General features: G+C 37.0%; 1 protein-coding gene and 1 long non-coding RNA gene across 11 annotated transcripts in view; one reads left to right on the top strand and one right to left on the bottom strand.

Annotated features, from left to right (window-relative positions):
* The window catches only part of TRMT13 (tRNA methyltransferase 13), a 45,802-nt gene extending 37,257 nt beyond the window's left edge, over nucleotides 1–8,545 (bottom strand). For 2 of the 10 annotated variants that reach the window (XM_085884678.1, XM_085884680.1), the window contains exons 1-2: nucleotides 7,354–7,734; nucleotides 1,841–1,887 (exon numbers count right to left, since the gene is read on the bottom strand). In XM_085884678.1, the coding sequence (XP_085740804.1) occupies nucleotides 1,841–1,887; nucleotides 7,354–7,494 (188 nt within the window). In that variant the 5' untranslated portion in view covers nucleotides 7,495–7,734. Of the gene's footprint in view, nucleotides 1–1,840; nucleotides 1,903–7,353; nucleotides 7,743–8,197 lie in introns of those variants that run through there. The other 8 variants (XM_085884683.1, XM_085884685.1, XM_085884682.1 and 5 more) reach the window with 8 other exon arrangements.
* A 745-nt stretch (nucleotides 8,546–9,290) lies between these two features.
* Nucleotides 9,291–11,237, top strand: LOC147024617 (uncharacterized). The gene is made up of 4 exons (XR_015059100.1): nucleotides 9,291–10,260; nucleotides 10,361–10,519; nucleotides 10,773–10,830; nucleotides 11,055–11,237. It is a non-coding gene; the product is annotated as an uncharacterized LOC147024617 (long non-coding RNA).
* Nucleotides 11,238–22,447: the final 11,210 nt, after the last annotated feature.

Below are 22,447 nucleotides of genomic sequence, written 5' to 3'. Positions count from 1 at the left end.
CTCCATACAGATCTTGATCTTCTCCAGATCCTTCAGGTTTCGGGGCTGTCGCTGGGCAACACAGACTTTCAGGTCCCTCCAAAGATTTTCTATTGGGTTCAGGTCTGGAGACTGGCTAGGCCACTCCAGGACCTTTAGATGCTTCTTACGGAGCCACTCCTTAGTTGCCCTGGCTGTGTGTTTCAGGTCGTTGTCATGCTGGAAGACCCAGCCACGCCCCATCTTCAAAGCTCTTGTTGAGGGAAGGAGGTTGTTGGCCAAGATCTCATAATACATGGCCCCATCCATCCTCCCCTCAATACGGTGCAGTCGTCCTGTCCCCTTTGCAGAAAAGCATCCCCAAAGAATGACGTTTCCACCTCCATGCTTCATGGTTGGGATGGTGTTCTTGGGGTTGTACTCATCTTTCTTCTTCCTCCAAACACGGTGAGTGGAGTTTAAACCAAAAAGCTCTATTTTGGTCTCATCAGACCACATGACCTTCTCCTATTCCTCCTCTGGATCATCCAGATGGTCATTGGCAAACTTCAGACGGGCCTGGACATGCGCTGGCTTGAGCAGAGGGACCTTGCGTGCGCTGCAGGATTTTAATCCATGACGGCGTAGTGTGTTACTTATGGTTTTCTTTGAAACTGTGGTCCCAGCTCTCTTCAGGTCATTGACCAGGTCCTGCCGTGTAGTTCTAGGCTGATCCCTCACCTTTCTCATGATCATTGAGGCTTCACAAGGTGGGATCTTGCACGGAGCCCCAGATCGAGGGAGATTGACTGTTATCTTGAACTACTTCCATTTTCTAATAATTGCACCAACAGTTGTTGCCTTCTCACCAAGCTGCTTGCCTATTGTCTTGTGGCCCATTCCAGCCTTGTGCAAGTCTACAATTTTGTCCCTGATGTCCTTGGACAGCTCTCTGTTCTTGCCCATTGTGGAGAGGTTGGAGTCTGATTGATTGAGTGTGGACAGCTGTCTTTTATGCAGATAACGAGTTCAAACAGGTGCAGTTAATACAAGTAATGAGTGGAGAATGGGAGGGCTTCTTAACCACAAAACGAATAGGTCTGTGAGAGCTGGAATTCTTACTGGTTGGTAGGTGATCAAATACTTATTTCATGCAACAAAATGCAAATTAATTATTTAAAAATCATACAATGTGATTTTCAGGATTTTTGTTTTAGATTCCATCTTTCACAGTTGAAGTGTACCAATGATAAAAATTACAGACCTCTACATGCTTTGTAAGTGGGAAAACCTGCAAAATCGGCAGTGTATCAAATACTTGTTCTCCCCACTGTATATACACGAATAAATATATACACACGCGCGCGCACACGAATGCATATATACGCGCGCGCACGCACGCACGCACGCACGCACGCACGCACGCACGCACGCACACACACAATATATTTCCCCTCCCTCCTCCTCACAGCCCATCCCCTCCCTCCCACCCACATCCTCTAAACCCACTCTTCTCCCTCTGGGTTCCCACCTAACCCCTTCCCCTCCCTCCTCCCACTCCTTCCCATGCCTCCTCCCTCCAACCTTCACCTCATCCCTTCCCCTCTGCAATTTGAATTGGAAAAGGAAAGGAAGGCATTAAAGTAAAGAGTTTGGGGAGGGGGAGGTGTGGCGTGAGAAGGGAAAGGAAGGCATGGGAGAGATTAGAGCACATATGCACACGCTCAGACGTGCACGCACAAAACCAAGATGGTCTTTAATGCACCACAGTTCTCTCACACAGATATGCCAGTGCTGAATACTGCAAGTATAATGGGTACAAGTAATTTGCAAATGAGACAACAATGAAAGACAAAGCAATGCAAGAGCAACATCAACTTACTGCTTTGGGTCCAGTGGACAAGGAATTCGCTTTCTTTGCTGCCCAACCTAGAAATGTGCAATCTGAATGAGAACACAATTACAAAAGAAAATTGATGTGCAAAAATGGGTGGCAGCACTATGTGGCATCGTTTAAAATGGTGTGGTGTACCTGTTCAATGTGTTTATTCCCAACTCAATATTTCCTGGGAATATTCATGAGACATATTTGTTCAAAAAAAATGCACAAAAGTAGAGTTAGGGCCAGCTGCGAGTGTGAATCGACTTGCAAGATGGTTCAAATTGAACAAACTTTCACACTGGAAATGCGCACTGGGAGGAAACCGAGCAAAATATAAAAACTGTCCTTCGGTGAGAACCAAAGCTGGCTGTTTCACATAACTGGAAAAGTGCATCAAACAAAAAGCTATCCTTTCGAAAGAAACTTCACATTTGATCAAGTTCACATGAAGATTTGATCTGATCATGTTGTGATCCATGCTTCGACCACTTTTACTCTTATTTGTCCATGATCTCCAAATTACCTTGTTCTAAGTCGCTGTATATACGAGAATGCATCAGATCTTCAAACGATGAAGAAAAAATAAAATTGTGAAACGACGTCCATGACAACTAAAAAGGGTGGTTCACACAGCAAAATCCACATGTAATGCTACAGTTGCTACTATAAATAAGATACTGTAAATAAAAAAGACAACTATTAGTGGGATATTGAGTATGGTGGTGAGGACGCAAAACTTGCTATCCGAGAGATTATGGATTCAAACCGAGCTGAAGGTGGCAGTATGAATGATTTAGAATTCAGGCTTTGGGAAACCGAATTTAATCTTAAAACTGCCCTCTCATGACTTTGTAAAAAATAAATACCCAGCTGGATTATCAACAAGGTGTCACATGTAGGCCTGATCTGGCCTACAGAGGAAACCTCTCAGGACAACATGGGGTGGGCACCAAGATAATGCCAATAAATGTGCCTTTAGTGTCAGAACTATCTACTTAATAGGTATGTTATGATGGCAAAATCCCTGACGGCCACCCTTCCTCCAACCTCCATATACAGTGTTGTATTTCACATCCATTCCTATTTAGCCCACACACTTCCACCATTTATAAACCTCACTTTCCTTCCCACAACAGGAACTTTGGAGGAGGCCAATCAGGCTCATCATGCTTGTGCTACATCAACCCCCAAAACAATCACCTACCACACACAAGATACCAAGTCCTGCCAATATATACCCCTCTATCCAAACTGCATATAGGTACTGATCTAATTCGAGTTTAAACCTATTAACCCTCGCTGCTGCCACTACCTTTCTAGGGAGACTATTCCATGCATCAACTACTCTGACTGAAAGACCCCTGCTTTAATATCATTCGAACTCTCATCTTCTTGATCCTCAGGCTATGATCCCTGGTCCTAACACTGTCCAATCTGCTGAAAGACTCCTCCTGCACCTATCTTGTCCACACCCTTCATCATCATACTAAAATATTCAATTTGATGTCTGTCTGTCTGTCTGTGTGATAAATTTGGTCATTACTTATCCATTCTCAACTAAACTTGACAGGACTGCAGGTCACACGATGGAGGTTGTAGCGACTTAATTTGCCCCTCGCCCCAAGGGGGTTTTTCCTCCTTGGGTGAAATCCGTGTTAAGGTGTACAGATAGATACAGCTTGCCGTGGCGTTTTTCCAAAGCCACTTCCAAAATAAAAGTAACTAGAACGGCACTCGGTTAGTAATGGGCATACCTCCACCACGATTAACAGTTTACGTTTTGTATATACCACCGATAGGCCGGATCTGCTGACTTGAACCCAAAGGTAATCAGCTTGTTCTTGTCATCTAATCAACTCATCCACCAAGTTTTGTCATAATCCATCCACAACTTTTTGGCCTCATTTCTCAATGGTGAAGAATCACGTACAATACCAATTACGGATGCTGTGTGGACTGTGCTTCCCTGCTGACGGACCTCTGGTAGATTGCACCTGTTACTGCGTTTGAGCCTGGTGAGTAACTTCTGAAATCTATCCATCCAGGGTCTTCCCTCAACCCTTGTTCCTTTCAAACTCCTTTGTACTTTTTCACATTTCTCTTTATTCATTCCAATTCTTACTCTTTCTGTATTTCTCTCTTTCTTTATCCATCCATGTAAGGAGAAGTGAATTATTGCAGAAATTTTTCTGTAAGGCTCACTTAGTTGCACTTGAACGGGTTTGCAAGCCTGGTGTTGGCTTCGTGGTTAGGGTGGCAGCTTGGGATCCGAGGGTCCCGAGTTCAAGCCCCGTTGACCGATTAATTAAATACACCAGGAGGTTGACTCAGCCTGTCATCCTTCCGAAGTCGGCAAAATGAGCACCAGTGTACTGGTAAGGGGGACACTGCATCAGCGGCATAGCCGTGTCCCAACCAATGATGCAACCAGCAGCCACAGGCTGCACTCGATAGAGAAAGAGAATGGGTTTGCGGGTTGTGGAGTAGCGGCTGAAACCCAAATCCTATCCAGATTCCTCCTGATGACCATATTTTCTCTTTGCTTATTCGGATTCCTTCTGATGACTCCAATGCAGTATTTCGTCTTCTGTTTGATTATAAAAAATTAAAAACTCGTTTTCAGGTCCAGATCGTCCGCAAAATTGAATAAATTCTTCCTTGTTACAAACCCAACCTGTCCAACACATTTTGTCTGAATCCATCCATAACTTTTTGAGATACCATGCTTTATATCATTTTAGCCCCATCTCTCAATGGTGAAGAATCACTTTAAAAAATTCTCAGATCTGAACTCGGATCCAGATCTTCACAAACACCTAATCATTTCATCCTTGTCACACACCAACCTGTCCACAACATTTCGTTTGCATCCGTATCCGGAGAAAAACACAAAAGTTTTTGCCGTCAGCGGCAAAAACTGCAGAAGACTGCCGGCGTTCATCGAGAGGATGAGAAAGGTGGACCTTCCGATTATGTGTGGCTGGATCGTCAAGGTGTGGGAGGAGATACCGTCGGACATCATCAAATGAGCATTTCTGAAATGCTGCATCTCCAACAACATGGACGGCACAGAGGACGACATCATTTGGGAGGAGGAGGCTGCAAATGACAGTGACAGTGACGGGGACTTGCTCTACCCTAATTCGGACAAAGAGTGATGTGCCCTCTTCGACGAGGAAAGCATTGACGAGGATTTCCTCGGGTTTAGCTGAAAAGCTTCATCAAACACAAACGGCCCTTTCAAGGGCCACAAGTCCACAAGAAATATGTATGATACCGGTATGAATCCCTTTTCTTCCTTTTTCTCGTGACCAAAAAAAAATCCTCTTTATAATATTAAAAAACAAGAAAGAAAAATAAAAACTTCTTGGTAGCCTCTAGTCTCTCTTCAACTTCTTGAAAATAAGAGTAAGCTTGTTCGACGAAATTAAGCGGACATGGGAGAAAGCATGTTGATACCTTAATCACTTCGTTCCGTATGAAGTTAATGTAGAAATGTATTTAGATATAGATCGGAAAATAAAATGATCAAAATAATAATTTATTTTGAGGGTGAAAAACAGGGTTGCGGTTAATAAACAGCCACGGTTTATACACCGGAAAATACAGGACTTAAAGAATGCCTTCCTGGTACGTTAAATATTTACCTCTGCCACCGAAGATGGACAGATGTTATGTTTTCACCCGTTTATCTGTGTCAGCACGATGACTCAAAAAGTGGTCGACAAATTTGGATGAAACTTGATGGAGAGGTTCGGTGTGTGAAAAGGAGGAATTGATTCAGATTTGGTGAAAAAGACCTGAATCTGGATAGCAGAGTTTCTTAAAAAGGATTTTAAGTGATTCTTCAACATTGAGACATGGAGCCAAAACAATATACAGCAGGATATTTCACAAAGTTGTGGACATCTTGTGAGAAAACTTGGTGGACGAGTTGGTTACCGAACAAGAACAAGCCGATTCGATTTTTGTTGAGGTCTGGATTCAGATCCGGCTTATTAGTGGAAAACAAAACATAAATTGTTCAGCTTGGTGGAGGTATGCGCTCCACTGAGTGCTGTTCTAGTTACCCTTGCCGGAGGAGAGGGTATTGCATTTGGGTCCGTTTGTTTGTCCGCACAGAACTTTTGTTTCTTCTCTCCACAACCGCTTGTCGGATTGAGATGAAATTTTCACTATTGGTGCAACTACTCATGTGGAATGTTTCAATGATAATTTTGACGTCATAGGCCATGTGGTGTGGAAGCCCTGTCAGAAAAACAGAAAAAAAACATCGGACTTCTTTCAAGCACGCTTCTGTATCTCTGAAACCGCACCAAGGAAAAAGTTGAAACTTGGCACATGGCAAACTTGGCACACTTGAAACTCAATTTTACACCCACTCTAAAGTCAATTGAATAATGAATAATAATTTTTTAAAACGTCAAGGGTCAGAGTAAGATGTCCGATCAAAGCGGGGTTGCATTGAAGTGGGACGTCTTGGTACCCGGTCATCACTGCCAGCAGTTATAAAGTGGCAGTTCTAATTGTCACATTAATTAACACACCAGTACACAAACACTACACAAAAGAAGTCCTGGCGAGGGTCTGCAATCAATGATTGCTCTTTTTCTAGTTTTGGCTATGTTTTTGCTCTTCTCTTCTCTTTTGGTTTGCCGAGTTATTTTGTTAACCTTCCTCCGTTTGCTCCTGTACTGATGAGTCAGACTCCAGTCCTCATATTTTGTACTTAATGCATGCCTTCTGCTTCTCCTCAATTACACAACATACCTTCATGCTCAACCACCTGGGCCTGTCTCTGCCTCGACTGTTACATACCTACTCAGCAAGCTACACATTTGCTCCTCAAAGGTTTCCCACCAACATACTTCTTTCCTATTCAACCGACTACCCTTCATATTATCAACTACGTCCTCAATGTCACCCCGGACACTCTGCCTGCAGTACATGGTAAATACATCATCTCAAAATTTGGCTGAACTTTGTGTGTGTGTGTATATATATATATAGTTTTGAAGTGAGAAAATTCCATTTCGTTCACATTCGCAGTATTAAACCCAAAATTAAATACCGTCGTTCAAAAAATACATTAAAAAAACAGGTATTTGTAAACTTATTGGAAACAGCATTTCAGTGAAGACGGTCACAAATTTCATGGAGTTGTCACTCGAACAGTCGTGATCTAAACCCACACAAAGCTGTCAAAGTCCATATTTGCACATCATCATCATCATCATCATCATCATGTAAAGGATAGTCTGTAGCTCCCGGTCACAACGTCCTGTAAACTACACAATTATACATGCGTGGGATCCAGGGTAGTGACATTTCTGCGATGAAAATGTTTGTGATGATAAAATCGTTTTGCAATGCAAGTATCGGTTTCAGGGGTCCAATGACTCCACACGTGTGAGTTGTGAGTATGAGGGCACGGATGTGGAACGGGTGTGGCACGGGTGTGGAACGGGTGTGGCACGGGTGTGGCACGGGTGTGGCACGGGTGTGAAACGCACCGTGGTGTCAGGCTCGCAGGCCGCATGCTCTCCGCAATAGCGACAGCCCGCGCTTGGAATCATTTTACACAAACGATGCTTGTGCGACACGAAAAACGCGCAACGTAGACGAGCCTTCCCGCACTCAACTTCTGCCGCCATAACTGAGGAGAAAGAACCTCAGCTTTCTCTGATGAGACGACTTACCACAGATTTGATGATTTTGTTGACTGGCAGTAATTTTACAGCCCAGTTGACGTTACTTTCGGATTACAAAGGTTCAATTGTGAGGCTAACGCGAACATTAAACAAATAAAATACTGTACGAAAGTATTTTGCTTTTCGGCAAAAAAATTTCGTGAACAAGGTTGAAGTGGAAGAACACGATACTGCCGCCAACGACACCGCCTACGCTTGCTTCGCTGAATATTTATTTTACTATTACACCGCACACATTTTGGACACGTACATATACATATACATATATATATATATATATATATATATATATATATATATATATATATATATATATATATATATACATATATATATACATATACATATATACATATATATATACATATACATATACAGTTGTACCTCTGCTTACTAATTTAATTCGTTCTGGGAGTAGTTTCGTAACCTGAAACCTTCGTAAGTAGAGACGCCTTTTGAATGTAAATGCGCTAATCCGTTCCAAGCCCCGCAAAATTCGGACATTTTTTTTTAATAAATCATAAAAATGCATCAGAACATGAAGCAAATACATGTTAAAATTAGATTACCGCACAATAAACATAAAACGAGAGGCACATAATGTAAAAAACAAAGAATAAAGGAAATAATAAAAATATTCATTTACCTTTTAACTGCTATTCTCGTTACTAACTGCGCCGAATTTCCCTCGCCTGTATCCTCCTTCACGAGGTCAGTGAAGATGGCGGTTGCCTTTGCGCAAATTATGGCCTCTGTCACTGTGTCACCAGCGATCTCTTTCTCCTTTATCCACACGAGTAACAACCTCTCCATCTCATCGTTCACTGCCGACCTCCTCTTGGAAATGACAGAGAGGCCTTTGGAAGGAGCCGTAGCTTTTAGGGCTTCCTTTTGTTTTATTATCGTGCCGATCGTAGATATATTACGTCCATATTCTTTTGCGAGATCAATCAAACGCATCCCCTTTTCATACCTTTCTATTATCTCTTGCTTTGTTTATATGGCCAGAAAAACTCTCTTCTTCTTTTCTCCTTGTCCACTTTTCGTCATTGCTTTCTTGGGGTCCATTGTGAATAAAAGTTACTGTAATCCACACGCGTACTGTACTGTAACACTGTCCGAGCACTTCGTAGCGGGACCATAGACTGTATACAGCAGAACTATATTTACAGAGCGGGACGGGGACACGAAGAGCATGCTGGGATACACGCATACGCAAAGGGTTGCCAGGCAGATTTTAGGCGATAGCCAATGGCAGAGCAGCAACAAGTTTGTTTCCGTTCGGGAAACTCTGGGAGCAGCGAAAAGCAGCGCGTACTGTACTGTATTTTTGACTTCGTATCCTGAAACGCCTTCGTAACTAGAGGCAATATTTTCCCGTTCAGGCGCTTCGTAACCTGAAACATTCGTATGTAGAGACATTCGTAAGTAGAGGTACCACTGTATAGATAGATGTATGGATAGATATATATATATGTATTTATATATATATATATATATGTACATATATATATATATATATATATATATATATATATATATGTACATATATATATATATATATATATATATATATATATATATGTATATATATATGTATATATATATATATGTATGTATATATACGTATATGTATGTATATATACGTAAGTAGGGTGAATATGATGGTTCTAGCTCACTTTTCCCCATGTTAATGAATGGGGGATTTTCAGCGATTCCCTTTTTTTTTTCCCTAAAAATAAACCCCCTTTTTATCCGTTTTTCCCTGCTGTGCAGGGGTTTGGTTTTATGGTCGGATGCCCTTCCTGGACGCCTCTTACAACACAGGGATATGGTACACCTATTCTAACCGGGGCATACACCGGGACCAGTATACTGGTACTCATTTCGCCGACCTCGGAAGGATGACAGGCTGAGTCAACCCCCTGGTGTTAATTCAGCAGCTGAGCGGGATTCGAACTCGGGACACTGGGATCCCAAGCCACCACCCTAACCACTAAGCCAACACCAGGCTTTGTATATATATAACCAGGCTATCCCAAGGTATATTTATTTGTCTCCCCTTTAACCTGGAGGTTGATCAGCTCACTCATTGAACCTATAAAGATTTGTTCATTCTCAAATTCCTTCAATAGTTTAATTTTCTTTGCACAATAATCCCCATCTAAAATATTGACAAACAAAACATTTGAATCTTTATATTTTTTAAGATACCCCTTTTGTGCCATTACGAAATGATAAACTTCTCTTTATGATCTCATCTGACCACCGCCCGAGTTGCAAATCATTTTTGTGTATAAACCACGCCATAAAAAGTTTTGTTTCAAATGTTTTCAGTTCATGCCGTGAAAATGAGGAAGTGTTTTTTGACACGGTCGTGCTGTGTGGTTTTAGACAGTCATGCTGTGAAAAAATAGGAACTATTCTGTGAGACAAGGTCTCGTGTTTATATTTTATCTCAGAACACGAACTGAAAACATTTGAATCGAAACCATTTTAAGTATGTTTTGTAAATGATTCATACAATCGCCCAGTTATTTTCCAAGCTGTCATTTCCTGTGGCCGCACCCAATGTTTCGGGAATTTTCTCATTGTAAGCCTTATAAGTGATTCACCAGACAAAGTTTCTGCCAGACAGGATTTTCATTTTTACAACTGAGACATGGATGATCTCTCTTCCGATGAAGGCAAAAGCTTACTACAGAGTTGGTAAGTTTGTTTGGTTTTCTCTTTGAACGATGAAGCAAATGATTATTAATTAAATCATGATAATTCTGATATATATATATATTTTTTTTTTCCCTGACAGGGCATTGGAAGAAATTGAGTTTACGTATCACGACGTGGTTCATGAAATTAATACTCTTATTGAAGAGATCAATGATTTTAGAAGAGAATTGAAAGACATTTTCAATGAGTGGCACGAAGTCTTATCACGTCCTATCATCTCGAAGGAATTAAACCAATGGTGAGACACGTGTGTGTGTGTCTGTCTTCCTACCTACCTCTCTCTGCTCTTATTGAAGAGATCAATGATTTATAATGACTGGTCTCTGATCTCGAATGAATTAAACCAATGGTGAGACACGTGTGTCTATGTGTGCCTGTGTGTGTGTGAGTGTGTGTGTGTGTGTGTGTGTGTGTGCGTGTGTGGGTGTGTGTTGCTTTCCCTGTCTGTCTGTCTCTTCATCTATACCCTTGACTTTTTTTTTTTTTTTCAGCACTATCGCACAACATCAGCTGTTGAAGCAATCTTGTACAACACATGATTTTCTGGAGGTAAATATTTCTGAATTATTATTAATATCACTCTCTCTTTAGAATGTCGTCTAATGTTGGTTGCATTATTAGTTTGAACGCGGTTTTGTCAGTACACTGGAATTAATTTTATTGACCTTGAAAGGATGACAGGCTGAGTCGGCCTCCTGGTGTGTTAATTCAGTGGTCAACGAGGCTTACTCATATTACCATGTAATTATTATCCACTTTTTGTTTCAAAACAGAATATGGTGTCTGAGTTTCGAAATCACAAGACATCTGGAGAAGATTGCTGGGAAAGATTATACATTCTCGCAAATGAATATTTAATATTTTCAATATTAATAAATTATATTTGTTTTGTATACAATTACTTGATTCTGAATTACAAGAAGAGGATCAAAACATGAAGGGAGGGTAGGTGCGCCCCCCCAACGACCCATCACCCCCTCATCCCATCCCTCCCCTCCCCATGTGTGTGTGTGGGGGAGGGGGGGGGGGGAGGAATGAGGGGGGTGGTGGGTCAAAGGTGGGGGGCGCACAGGGGGGATGAGGGGGGTGGGGCTTGTGTGGGCGGGGCTTTGGTGGGGCTTGTGTGGGCGGGGTGTGGGTGGGGCTTGTGTGGGTGGGGCTTGTGTGGGAGGGGTTTATGTGGGCGGGGTGTGTGTGGGCGGCACTTCGGTGGGGCTTGTGTGGGCGGGGTGTGTGTGGGCGGGGTTTATGTGGGTGGGGCTTGTGTGGGAGGGGTTTATGTGGGTGGGGCTTATGTGGGCGGGGTTTATGTGGGCAGGGGCGAATGTGGATGAGGTTTGTGTGGATCAATGGATGGGTGGAGAGATGGGTGGATGGGTGGATGAGTGGAGCTTGTGTGGATGGGTGGATAATTTTTTAATTAAATAAACATGTTGTGTGTGGGGGAACTAATTAACTAATCACTAATTATGTGAATATGGGTGGAGCTTGTGTGTGTGGAGCTTGTGTGGAGCTTGTGTGGAGCTTGTGTGTGGTGGGGTTTGTGTGGGGTTTATGTGGGTGGAGTCAAAAAGGGGCGGAGTCAAAAAATTTCAATTTATTGGAGCTTGTGTGGGGTTTGTGTGTGGTGGGTTTGTGTGGGGCTTGTGTGGGTGGGGCTTGTGTGGGTGGAGTCAAAAAGGGGCGGAGTCAAAAAATTTCAATTTATCTTTGTCTTTTGTAATTCCTGTGAATAAAATGAACCTAAAATCTCTTCCCCTTCCAAATCATATATTTTATAAGTCCAAGGAACCGTATCTATTACATCAACAATTTTAAAAAGTTCTTTCGTCCATCGTTCAGTAAAACCCTTTTCAAAATGAGATTTCCACCTATATATTCTTACGATATCACCAACTTTGAACTTAGGTTTTCTGACATTAATCTCTTTTTCATATTTTAATTTTGTAAATGTTTCTGATGGCTTCATATTCGTTGACGTGTGAATCGTGTCATTATACTTATCCACAATATCCTGAATAAAAGATAACCATTGTTGTGAACCGAGTTGTGTGAATTTTTTATATAGTCTCTCTTTTAAGGTACGATTAAAACGTTCAACAACAACTGCCTTCCCTTCATTAAAGGTACTGTATAATGTAATACTGTTATTTTTTAGAAAATTCATAAATGTCTTGTTATAAAACTCTCTACCCTCATCAGTCCACAATTTTTTAGGTTTTCTCTTACTTTTATTAAATATCTGTTGAAAAGCTAACATAAGAGTATTACCTGTTTTGTTTTTTAAAGGGACAACCCACGCATATCTACTCCTCAAATCAATAACGGTTAAAGCATACTTGTACCCCTTATCATTATTGAGTTCAATCAAATCAGCAGACCAGATATAATCAACTTCCTTGGAATAAACTTTCCTTCTCTGAAACTTTGTGAATATTGGTTTATGTAATTCATCAGCTAATTGCTCTTCAGTCTTAATGGCATCATTAGAGCCTATGAGTTTTTTGAATTTCCAAGTCCAAGTTTCAATTTAGCACTAATCATCTTCTTCACGATGAACCTATCAACTTTTTCTCTCAAGGTTGGATTTTGTATCAGAGACAAATTATACAACATTTCTCTATCGGCTTCATGCTTTTCTTCCAACGTTGTGGTATTCCCATAATCAATATCGTGTCTCATGCACACTTCATCAACTCTATTGATTGGTTTACTCCAGGATTTAGGATTGTCTGCCTCATCTAATCTTTTATCCAAGTTTGTGCCTGGACCACAGAAAGAATACCCTGGAAGATGTAATTCCCCTGGTATTCCAGTAGTTGTAAATTTACTTCCTGATAAAAACTTTTGTATATCTCCTCCGAGTTTGTGTTTGGAGATAAATTGATTTTTTTTGAACCACACACCGAACATATACCTTTTTGTATAACCCTGTTATTTTTACTTTTAATATATGAAATATTTTTAGTATTAGTTTTCTTTTAAATTTGAGACAATAACTCATTTATTTATGAGAAAAATTCCTGCAGAGTGCAAAAACCTTTTTAGTTTCCAACATGCACATTTGAATCTTAATTTTTAAAACATAAAGAATCCTAAGAAATGCCTTCACTCTCTCCTCCATTTATTTAAGAAAAAACTTGAATTAAAATGAATGGCTTGACGATGTCAATAGTCTTGAAGAAAATATTGCAAATCGACTTGTCAATTCTTTGGTTTTCCTCCTCGGTGGGTTGAGTTATTTTCTGTAATACCGCCAATCTTTTTGAATCTCACTGGTTTCCATATTTTGATATTTATTTTGTCTCGCTCTTTCCTCCCTTTCCTCCCTCTCTCTCTTCTCTTTTTCCTCCTTCTCTTTCTTCTCTCTTTCCTCCTTCTCTTTCTTCTCCCTCTCCTCATTCTCCTTTTCCTCCTCTTCCCTCTCTTCTTCAACTCCTTCCTCATCCCTTACTATCCTTGAATCGTTTACACCCCATAGAATATTATACATATATTCATCAGGATTTCTTGTTATTCCTGCATCGAAAATAATTTTTTTACAACAGGAAACCAATAAAATTTCTTTTGAATTTCTAAAAGAGCCTTACCTTTTCTTAACTTTATAATTTTTTCATTATTTAACATTCTAATTAAATCTAAAGTTGTCGGTTTATCAACATCAGCATAATGCCAATCTTTTATTGAAAATACCTCATTCTTATGTTGTAGAACATATTTATTAAAATACCGAATACCCTTTTCTTGAAGGTATGCTTGGACACAGAAATGATAATTTTCTTGAAGCCTTCTTGCTGTCATTTATGTATTAGAAATATATGTTAGAATAATATTATGGCACGAAACACCTCCCCATCTTCCCATAGTTAAATCATTTTGTATTTCCTTACTTATTATATATAATCCTGTTTTTTCTGTTTTCATGAGATAAACAAGGGCAAAACCATTATTATATTTACCCTTATTAAATTCTTTTATTTGTTGTTTACTAATCGTGGCTCCACAAAACTCATTCTCGATACCAAGTGGATAATATTCTTCCTTACGAGACTGATTTAATTGTTCCAGGTCTTCGAGGTTAATTTTAAATGACCAATTATACCCTAAATCATTCATATCATACCCCCATTGTTCTATTCTCATACAAACGATACGCCCTTCTTTATAAAAATTTATTTTAATTCGAACTGTGAATTCTGTATGACCTGGAGATAATATCAACACTTCTGTATCTTTGGAATACACAGCCGTTTTATTTAAGGATATATATTGTGATAAATCGCTTAATCTCACCAAGTCATTCGCGTCAGTCGGGCTTGGATAATTTTTTAATTTAAAAGCATTTTTCATGTTAATATTTTTGGTTATATTATATTTATGTCGTTCAGCCTGTGCCTTTGTGTAATAATTTGATAAATCAATATCCAGTTCTTGAGATACACCAAAGATAGAACCATCTTTACCAACATAAGTCATTTATATTAGATTAAAAATAATATCATAAAATTTTTTATTTTTGTTGAGTTGAAATAACACATATAGACATAATTGACCACAACACTTGGAATTTAATTCTTGGACTTGAAATGTTTGATAAACACCATTCTGTAAGAATTTTATGACTTCAACAGGTGGTGGAAGACCAAAACTATCAAAATAATATTTGTCTTGATTATTAAAAATACAAACCCAATGAGAACCGTTCCCATTATTATCTTCTAAGTTCATAATAATATTCTTTGTATGTTTCGGCACATTTGTTAATTCATCTCTCATACAAATAACCACATTTTGAATTTTTAATTTCTTACAATATTTGGCAAGTTGTAAATTTGATGTTGTATTCTTTCCAAATTCTTTCAACCACTCATCAATGCTCATTTATTTATTAGAAAGATATAATCCATTACCTCTTTTCGTTAATTTTACACCTGCTTGTGCAATAGAAGAAAGCATATCTCCAACTAACAATCTCGCTTTATCAGGCAGACCTTCAAGTTTTTCAGCAAAATCTACAATTACGCCACTTCCACTAATTTGTTTCTCCAACTCTTTGTTATGTCTTTCCAATTCTTTTTGAGCCTGGAGTTGAGCCTTCCTTTCGTTGGCAGTTTTCACCGCTGTTGAAATACCACCCGTCAATGCTCCAACCGCACTTAAACCAGCAAATAAAGGAATTAGAAATGGGAGAAATCCTCCACTCGTCTCTCTTATTGAATATTTTTTCAACATTGGTTTTGTCATTTTAATTTTAAGTGAGCCAGTGTCATTCAAGATTTTAACCTGTTCTCTTGTGAGCAAAACATCAATTCTTACTGCTCCTTTTCTCTGAATTGTATTAACGTTAATCGTACAAGGCTTTTGATTTTGAACACAAGATGATAGTTTATGAAGATTGATTTGATTAACATATACCCCAGTTGGTACTTTGCCACTCATTTATTTAACAAAAAATTATGTGAGACTAATCATCACACCATTATCTGTATTAATCTGCAATTCTGTTTCTTCCAAAAGCAAACAATATGTATCAACTTCTTCACTCTCTCCTCTTTCAATGTATAGGGAAGTATCCACTCGATTAGACTTTATAGTTTCCTTTTGCGCGCTCAGGTCAAACGCATAGATTGTATACAAACTTTTAAATGCTGTCATATCCAAAATAGGTTCTTTATTTCCATTACTTTCACACACCTTTTGGTAAGACTTGTATGCTTCAGCAAAATCATTTTTTCCCAATTAATTTCCAATCTATCTCGTGGATAAAATGTTCCATCTAGAGAAACGCGAAGTTGTTTCACCTTAGCATTATCACTCAATGCATTATTCTTATCAGTCGCAGTATCACCATCTGGCTTTTTAAAAATGATCCACAGATATCGTGGCTTTCCTTCCAGAACACCCAAATTCCACGTGTAAGTAGTTTGATTGAGTTTAACGTGTTGACATCTTCTTTTGAGGTATGATACACTGAGTGGTCTCTTTGAGTTAAGTCTTCGATTCAACATCTCTTCTGTTTTAAGATTAGGAGTATATTCACTGATATACCAACTCATCTCCTCAATTACAAATTTATTCTGATCACCAAAAGCATTACCAACACCAAAAAGCAATCTATTTTCATTATCATTCCTTTGTAGTTGAAATCTAATTTTAAGACCATACAGAACTTTATCATAATCACAAAATCCAAATATACCTTTAAGAGGAACTGCCACAGTAAAACTATTTTCTGCTTTTGTATCATCATTATACATTCCTTTCCTTTGAGTATACCCAGGGTCTGTGTTTGTTCCCGTTGACATATCAGGAATAAAACCTTCGACAGACCCCTTTCCCATTCTATCACTGAATGTATAGAGTGTAAATTTTATCATTTCAGATACAGCAGAGACATAATCAACCGCTTCAACTTCTTGTGTTCCAATATACAATCGCACACTATCAAACATTTTCCAGAAGAAATCATTTACAAGTGTAGCGTTTGTGTTATTCCCAGCCTTAGTGAATTTAAATTTACACAACAAGAAACTTTCGGAGAGATTCAAATAGGTTTGTTGATTATTTATTTCAAAACTTTTTGTACCATTTGTATTCCAGTCTGTTCCAGTTATTGCATTTACCTTGAAGTAATCTTCTTTTTTAGTGGAGTTTGAGATAATAATAGTATCATCCAAATCATAGATACTATCAATTGCTTCCATACTTGTATTTATTTAGGAAAAAGATGTTAAAACTTTTGAAACCCTGATCCAAGTATTTGAATTATTTTCTGTCGTTCTTGGGGGACAACTGAGTTTTGCCTTTCTTAATTTCTTTTATTGCTTGTAATTTATGAGATTCCTTCTGAGCATCTTTTATACTCTTTACAGCACCTGCTACATTTCCCACAGCAGAAGCAGTTGAACCAATTAGATCTTTATGTTTAAGAATAGTTGAACCAATACCCATGAGAGTATCAATTATCCCATCTCCTCTAAATTGATGTCCAACACCCCTTTGTCTCTTAGGTTTATAGTATCCTCTACCAAGATACATACCTTCACCCTTGTAGTATGGGGAAAGGAACATCCCATCCCCTGTAATTATTTTATATTTTCCCAACTCGTGTTTCCTCACAATAACCATCGTATTTATTTATTGGAAAACTTCACGTAGGTGAATTCTGATGGATATAACTTCTCCATTAAAAGAAATCACACGATTATCTTGGTCGGTTATCCTAAAATTTACTCTGTGTATGGTTTTTCCTGACACAGGTAGATAAACCAAATTTTTAGGTTCCATATTGAATTTATAACCAATTGGGGTTGAGTATGCACTGAATGAAAATATTGTATTTGTTTTTTTCTCATCATTATAAGCACCATCAATCAAATCACAGTGAATTAACACCGAATTTATTCCTGAGGATATTTGAATGACATTATCACTGTAAAACGTCCCATTAGTTTCAATCTTTTTGAGGAGAAACCCAATAACTCTCTAAATGAATTATCAATTGTGAAATCAACCTTGTAGTTATTTTTAACTTTAATCGTTGATTTTGAAGTATGTTTTTGAATGTTTATAACAATATTTTTTGGTTCATCTCCCTGTTCTTTCATAAGACGAGCAATTTCGGAAGATATTTGAGAAATCTCATATGCTCCGGGTGAGACTGTTATCGTTTTGTATCCACTTCCGGGATTATAACTAAACTTGTCATTTTTATCAGTTATATTAAATAAGGTATTATAAGTTTCCATGGACAATAAAGATGCCTCATATTCTTTTGTTGTGTCAAGTTGTAGTGGGTATGGGAATGAAGATGTGTGGTCGCTTGTTGTGAAATCAAAACTCAGGATTGTGCTTCTCATCTTATTTAATATGAGATAAAATGTCTTTATATTGATATTTATTAATTATTTTCATGTTCATCAACTGGTCTAAAATGGCTGATGCTTCATTAAAACAATTGTTATTTCCAGCCTTCTGACTGCCTAACAACAATAACAGTCTATTAACTAATTGCGATGGGTCATTTGGAAGAAAACTAACACCTGAACCAAGGATACTTAAAGCCTGAATAATGTGTTTCTCCTTCTCATTCTTCCTACTTTTACCAGAAAGAATAACCTTATAATTTAGAGTGTTCAGCAAATCAATATATACTCTATCATCATTATTTTCCATATCCAATGGTTTATCAATATACTTTGATTCATCCCTCACAGTTGAACCTTGTCTTCCATCTTTTGTGAGAAGAAACATTAATCTCGGAGTTAGTTTAACAGGGGGTTGAGCAGAACTTAAGAACCTTAATTCATCATTAAATATCAATACCTTTTCTTGAACAAGATGAAATATTGCTGGTTGTTCTGTTGGAATGAGTCCTGCTTTGGTTTTTGAATCCGCTGAATATTCATTGTTTTGAACAGCATTCACAATATAATCACGGGGTTGATTAATCTCTTCCAGTTGTTGAAATAAACCTTCATCATCATATTCTAATTCTCCTAAATGCTCTAATTCTTCCTCCGTCATTTGACTGAAATCTTTTAACATTTGAAGCTTTCTAGGAGTATATTCTACTGTGGGAACTGTGGAAACATCTTTCATTTTTTCTTGGGAAGTTTTTAAAAGTGGTTTAAAAAATTTCTCTTGTTTTTTTTCAAATGCTTCTTCGCCCGTTAGTTTCTGTCTGCGTTTCTTCTTTATGTCTTCCTGTTGTTTTACAACTTTTGAAACCAACTCTTGATGTTCCCTAAATCTTCTTGCTCTTTCTTTCGCATCCATTTATTTATTGAAAAATATCATTTAATATCTCATCTTGTTTCACAACAATATATTTATATTTTTCAGTCGTGTGTTTCATGTAATCCCCAAATTCCTTTTTACTACATAATGTAGAACAATTGTCTCTCCAAAAATTGTTTATATCTATTGAATTTAACTTGAATAAAATAAAAGTATTAGCATTGTTTCTGATGGAACGACGAGGAAGCTGAAAGTACGATTGACTAAGATAAATACAATTACAAGAAGAATGTCTCCCTCTTGTGTAGTAGCTGTCCATTACCGTTTGGTTTCTTTCATTAACACAATCATCAAAGATAACGAGGTTCTTTTTGGATTTATCCAAATCTTGGGGAGACGGTATATCATCCGTATTATCACTCAGAATACAAGTTATCGGTTTTGATTTCTTTTTACATCTCTGTGTATCACAAAATAGTTGTATTATATCTTCAATGTTAAAATCATTTAGGTTTTTTTGAAGTTTAAATAAACCGATTATATCTTCTTTTTGAAGACCAGCATTAAAACCTTGTGAGAGTAGTTGATACTCTGGTTGAAAACTCGACTTTGTGAAAATTATTAAATTATCATAATCTAAAAAGTTGGGAGTGAGGAGCATCTTTAAAAGTAAGCAGGTTTTTCCACATCCACTTGAACCAACTATGAGGCATCTTAATGAATTTGGGAGATTTTTATGGTTGTCAAATTTTATCTTATTTTCCCAAATGGGTAAAAAATCCTTCATTTATATATTTGGAAAACAGGTTATTTAATTTATTATTGGCTTTTTTCGAAATTCTATATTTTATCCTAAGTTCAGGTTTAATTTCAAGATAATCCATTATTTTATTTATGCAATATCTTGTGTTGATATTTCCCTGAAAATCACATCCATGAATAATATATAACATCAATCCTTTGAACATTTCTCTTATACGTTCAGTTTCTTCCCTTGTAAGGAAAGGTGTGTTATCATCCTCATACTTTACATTCATTTCTCTAATCAATCTTGTAAAGTAATTCATTTTTGGTGTAAATCTAAAAGAATTATTTTCCTTTTTATATTTTTTATTATCATTAATTAGAAGATAATCACAGAATATACATTGTTTATAGGCTTTTGACTCTGTGTTTAATCCCTGTCTTTCACACGCAGGACAATTCTCAAATTTGTCATATGGAGAATCAGGAAAGTCTAGCATATTTATAAAGTAAAACTTTACTTAAACTGAAATTCATCTATACTTTCAGTTGTATATTACCATCGATATCGATATACTTTTTTCATTATCAGATTCAACGACAACATTTTTTATATTAAAGGTAATTTTAAAATTATCGTTAACTACTATTGAACGAAATGTCATTTCACCTGATATATTAACATCCTTTATTTCATCAAGATTTACATCTTTAGGGTTGTTGAAAAAAATACAAATTTCTCCTTGCATATTACAGATGGTCTTATCTTTTCTTTCTAAAGCTACATCCATAAGGTTTTTGTTCTTTGATACTTTTTCTTGTTTCATTGCTTTTTCTAGTTTTGAATATATTACTAGAAGGAGAGGAGAAACTTTTGTTAGAGATACTTTAATTGATGTTCTACCAGGTATACTAAAAGCCCTTCCACTGAAGGAAATTGAAGAACTCATATTATTTACCATAATAGTTTTTATCCAATAGTTGTTATATTTATCTTTGTTCAATTTTACATCCTTGACATATTTCTCAGTATCTTTAACAGATGAAGAGATTGATTGAAACTTGTCTTTTGTGTCTTGAAACATTGTATTTATTAAGTGAAAAAGTTGGAGGATAAAATGTTTTTAAGCACAGATTCACCTATAAATTAAACGAAATTTTCATCAAGAAAATTTTAGTTTAAGCAAAGTTTTATTCTATAAATATGGTGAATACAACGTACTGCGATGTTTGTAATCACGAATATAAACATTATAGAAAACACCTCCGAACCAACAAACACACATTTAATCTATTTCATCAAATATCTCCTCTTGAGTTGGAAAGAAAACATTGTGATATCTGTTCAAAGGATGTTTTGAAGAGTAGTTATAATCAACATCTTCAATCACAAAAACACAAGAAAAATGAGTTTAAAGTAAAGGGAGACTATTATATTAAAAACACTGATGAGGCATTTAAAGGGCATATAAAAATAAGGATTTTTCAATTTGGAGAACCCGGTCCATCATCAATAGCTGAATCAATTGAAATAGTGAAACCTGATGTTGAAAATTTTATTAAAAAGACATTAAAAGAAATGAAAACTTTAAAGTTTTATATGGGAGTGAAAATGAATATGAAAAGACAAGATGAAGAACAAACTCCTTATATGAGAACAGATCTTCATTTTATAACATCATTTCAAGATTTTTTGAATAGTGGGGTTTATGAAGAACTATCAAGACAAGAGGAGGATGTTGATAATACAGTGGTAGGAAGTGGATTCAATATTAAAAAAATCATCTTTTTAGATATACACATTCTAAAATCAAACCCTCTTAAAGCTTCTTCTTATATTGAATTACCAAAAGAAATAAAACTAAAGAAGGCAGTTGTTAATATTAAGAACAATGATAATAAATGTTTTCTCTGGTCTGTTCTTGCTCACTTTCATCCACCAAAATGTAATTCAGAAAGAGTAAAACAATATATGAAATATGAGAATACCTTAGACATTAAAGATTTTAAATTCCCAATGCCACTAACAGATATTCCTAAATTTGAGAAAAAGAATAATCTTTCTATTAATGTATATGGATTAACGGATACAAACAAAGTTCAAATATTAAAAATTTCAAACAACTATAAAAATGAAGAAACACACATTGATCTTTTATATTTTAGTGTTGGAAAGAATTCACATTACACATACATCAATAATTTATCAAGATTAATCTCTTCTCAGGTATTCAGAAGAGCAAATAAAATATATCCTTGTAAGCGATGTCTTAATTCATTTCATACAAAAGAACGATTAGAACAACATTCAAAATATTGTAGTAATCATAAATCAGCTGTAATTACAATGCCGAAACCTGGTGAAAAGATTTCTTTTGAAGATTATAATAAATCTTTCATGCACCCATTTGTGATATACGCTGATTTTGAGTGTATCCTTAAAAAGATAAATACTGCTTCTCCTAATCCAAAAGAATCATATACAAATAAATATCAAAAACATATTCCTTGTGGTTTCTGTTATTATATCAAATCATCTGTTGGAGAAAAGTATAACAAACTTGAACATTATCGTGGAAAAAAGCTTCACAAGAGTTTGTAAAACGATTAGAAAAGGATTGTATAAGACTCACTAAATTAATGAAAGAAACAAATGAACCGATGAAATTAACCAAAGAAGAAA

Source organism: Eptatretus burgeri, chromosome 6, assembly GCF_056783735.1.
Source record: "Eptatretus burgeri isolate ZD-2024b chromosome 6, Ebu_testis_v1, whole genome shotgun sequence".
In the NCBI taxonomy this organism is placed as follows: Eukaryota; Metazoa; Chordata; class Myxini; order Myxiniformes; family Myxinidae; genus Eptatretus; species Eptatretus burgeri.
This window is presented reverse-complemented; position numbering and strand designations above follow the sequence as displayed.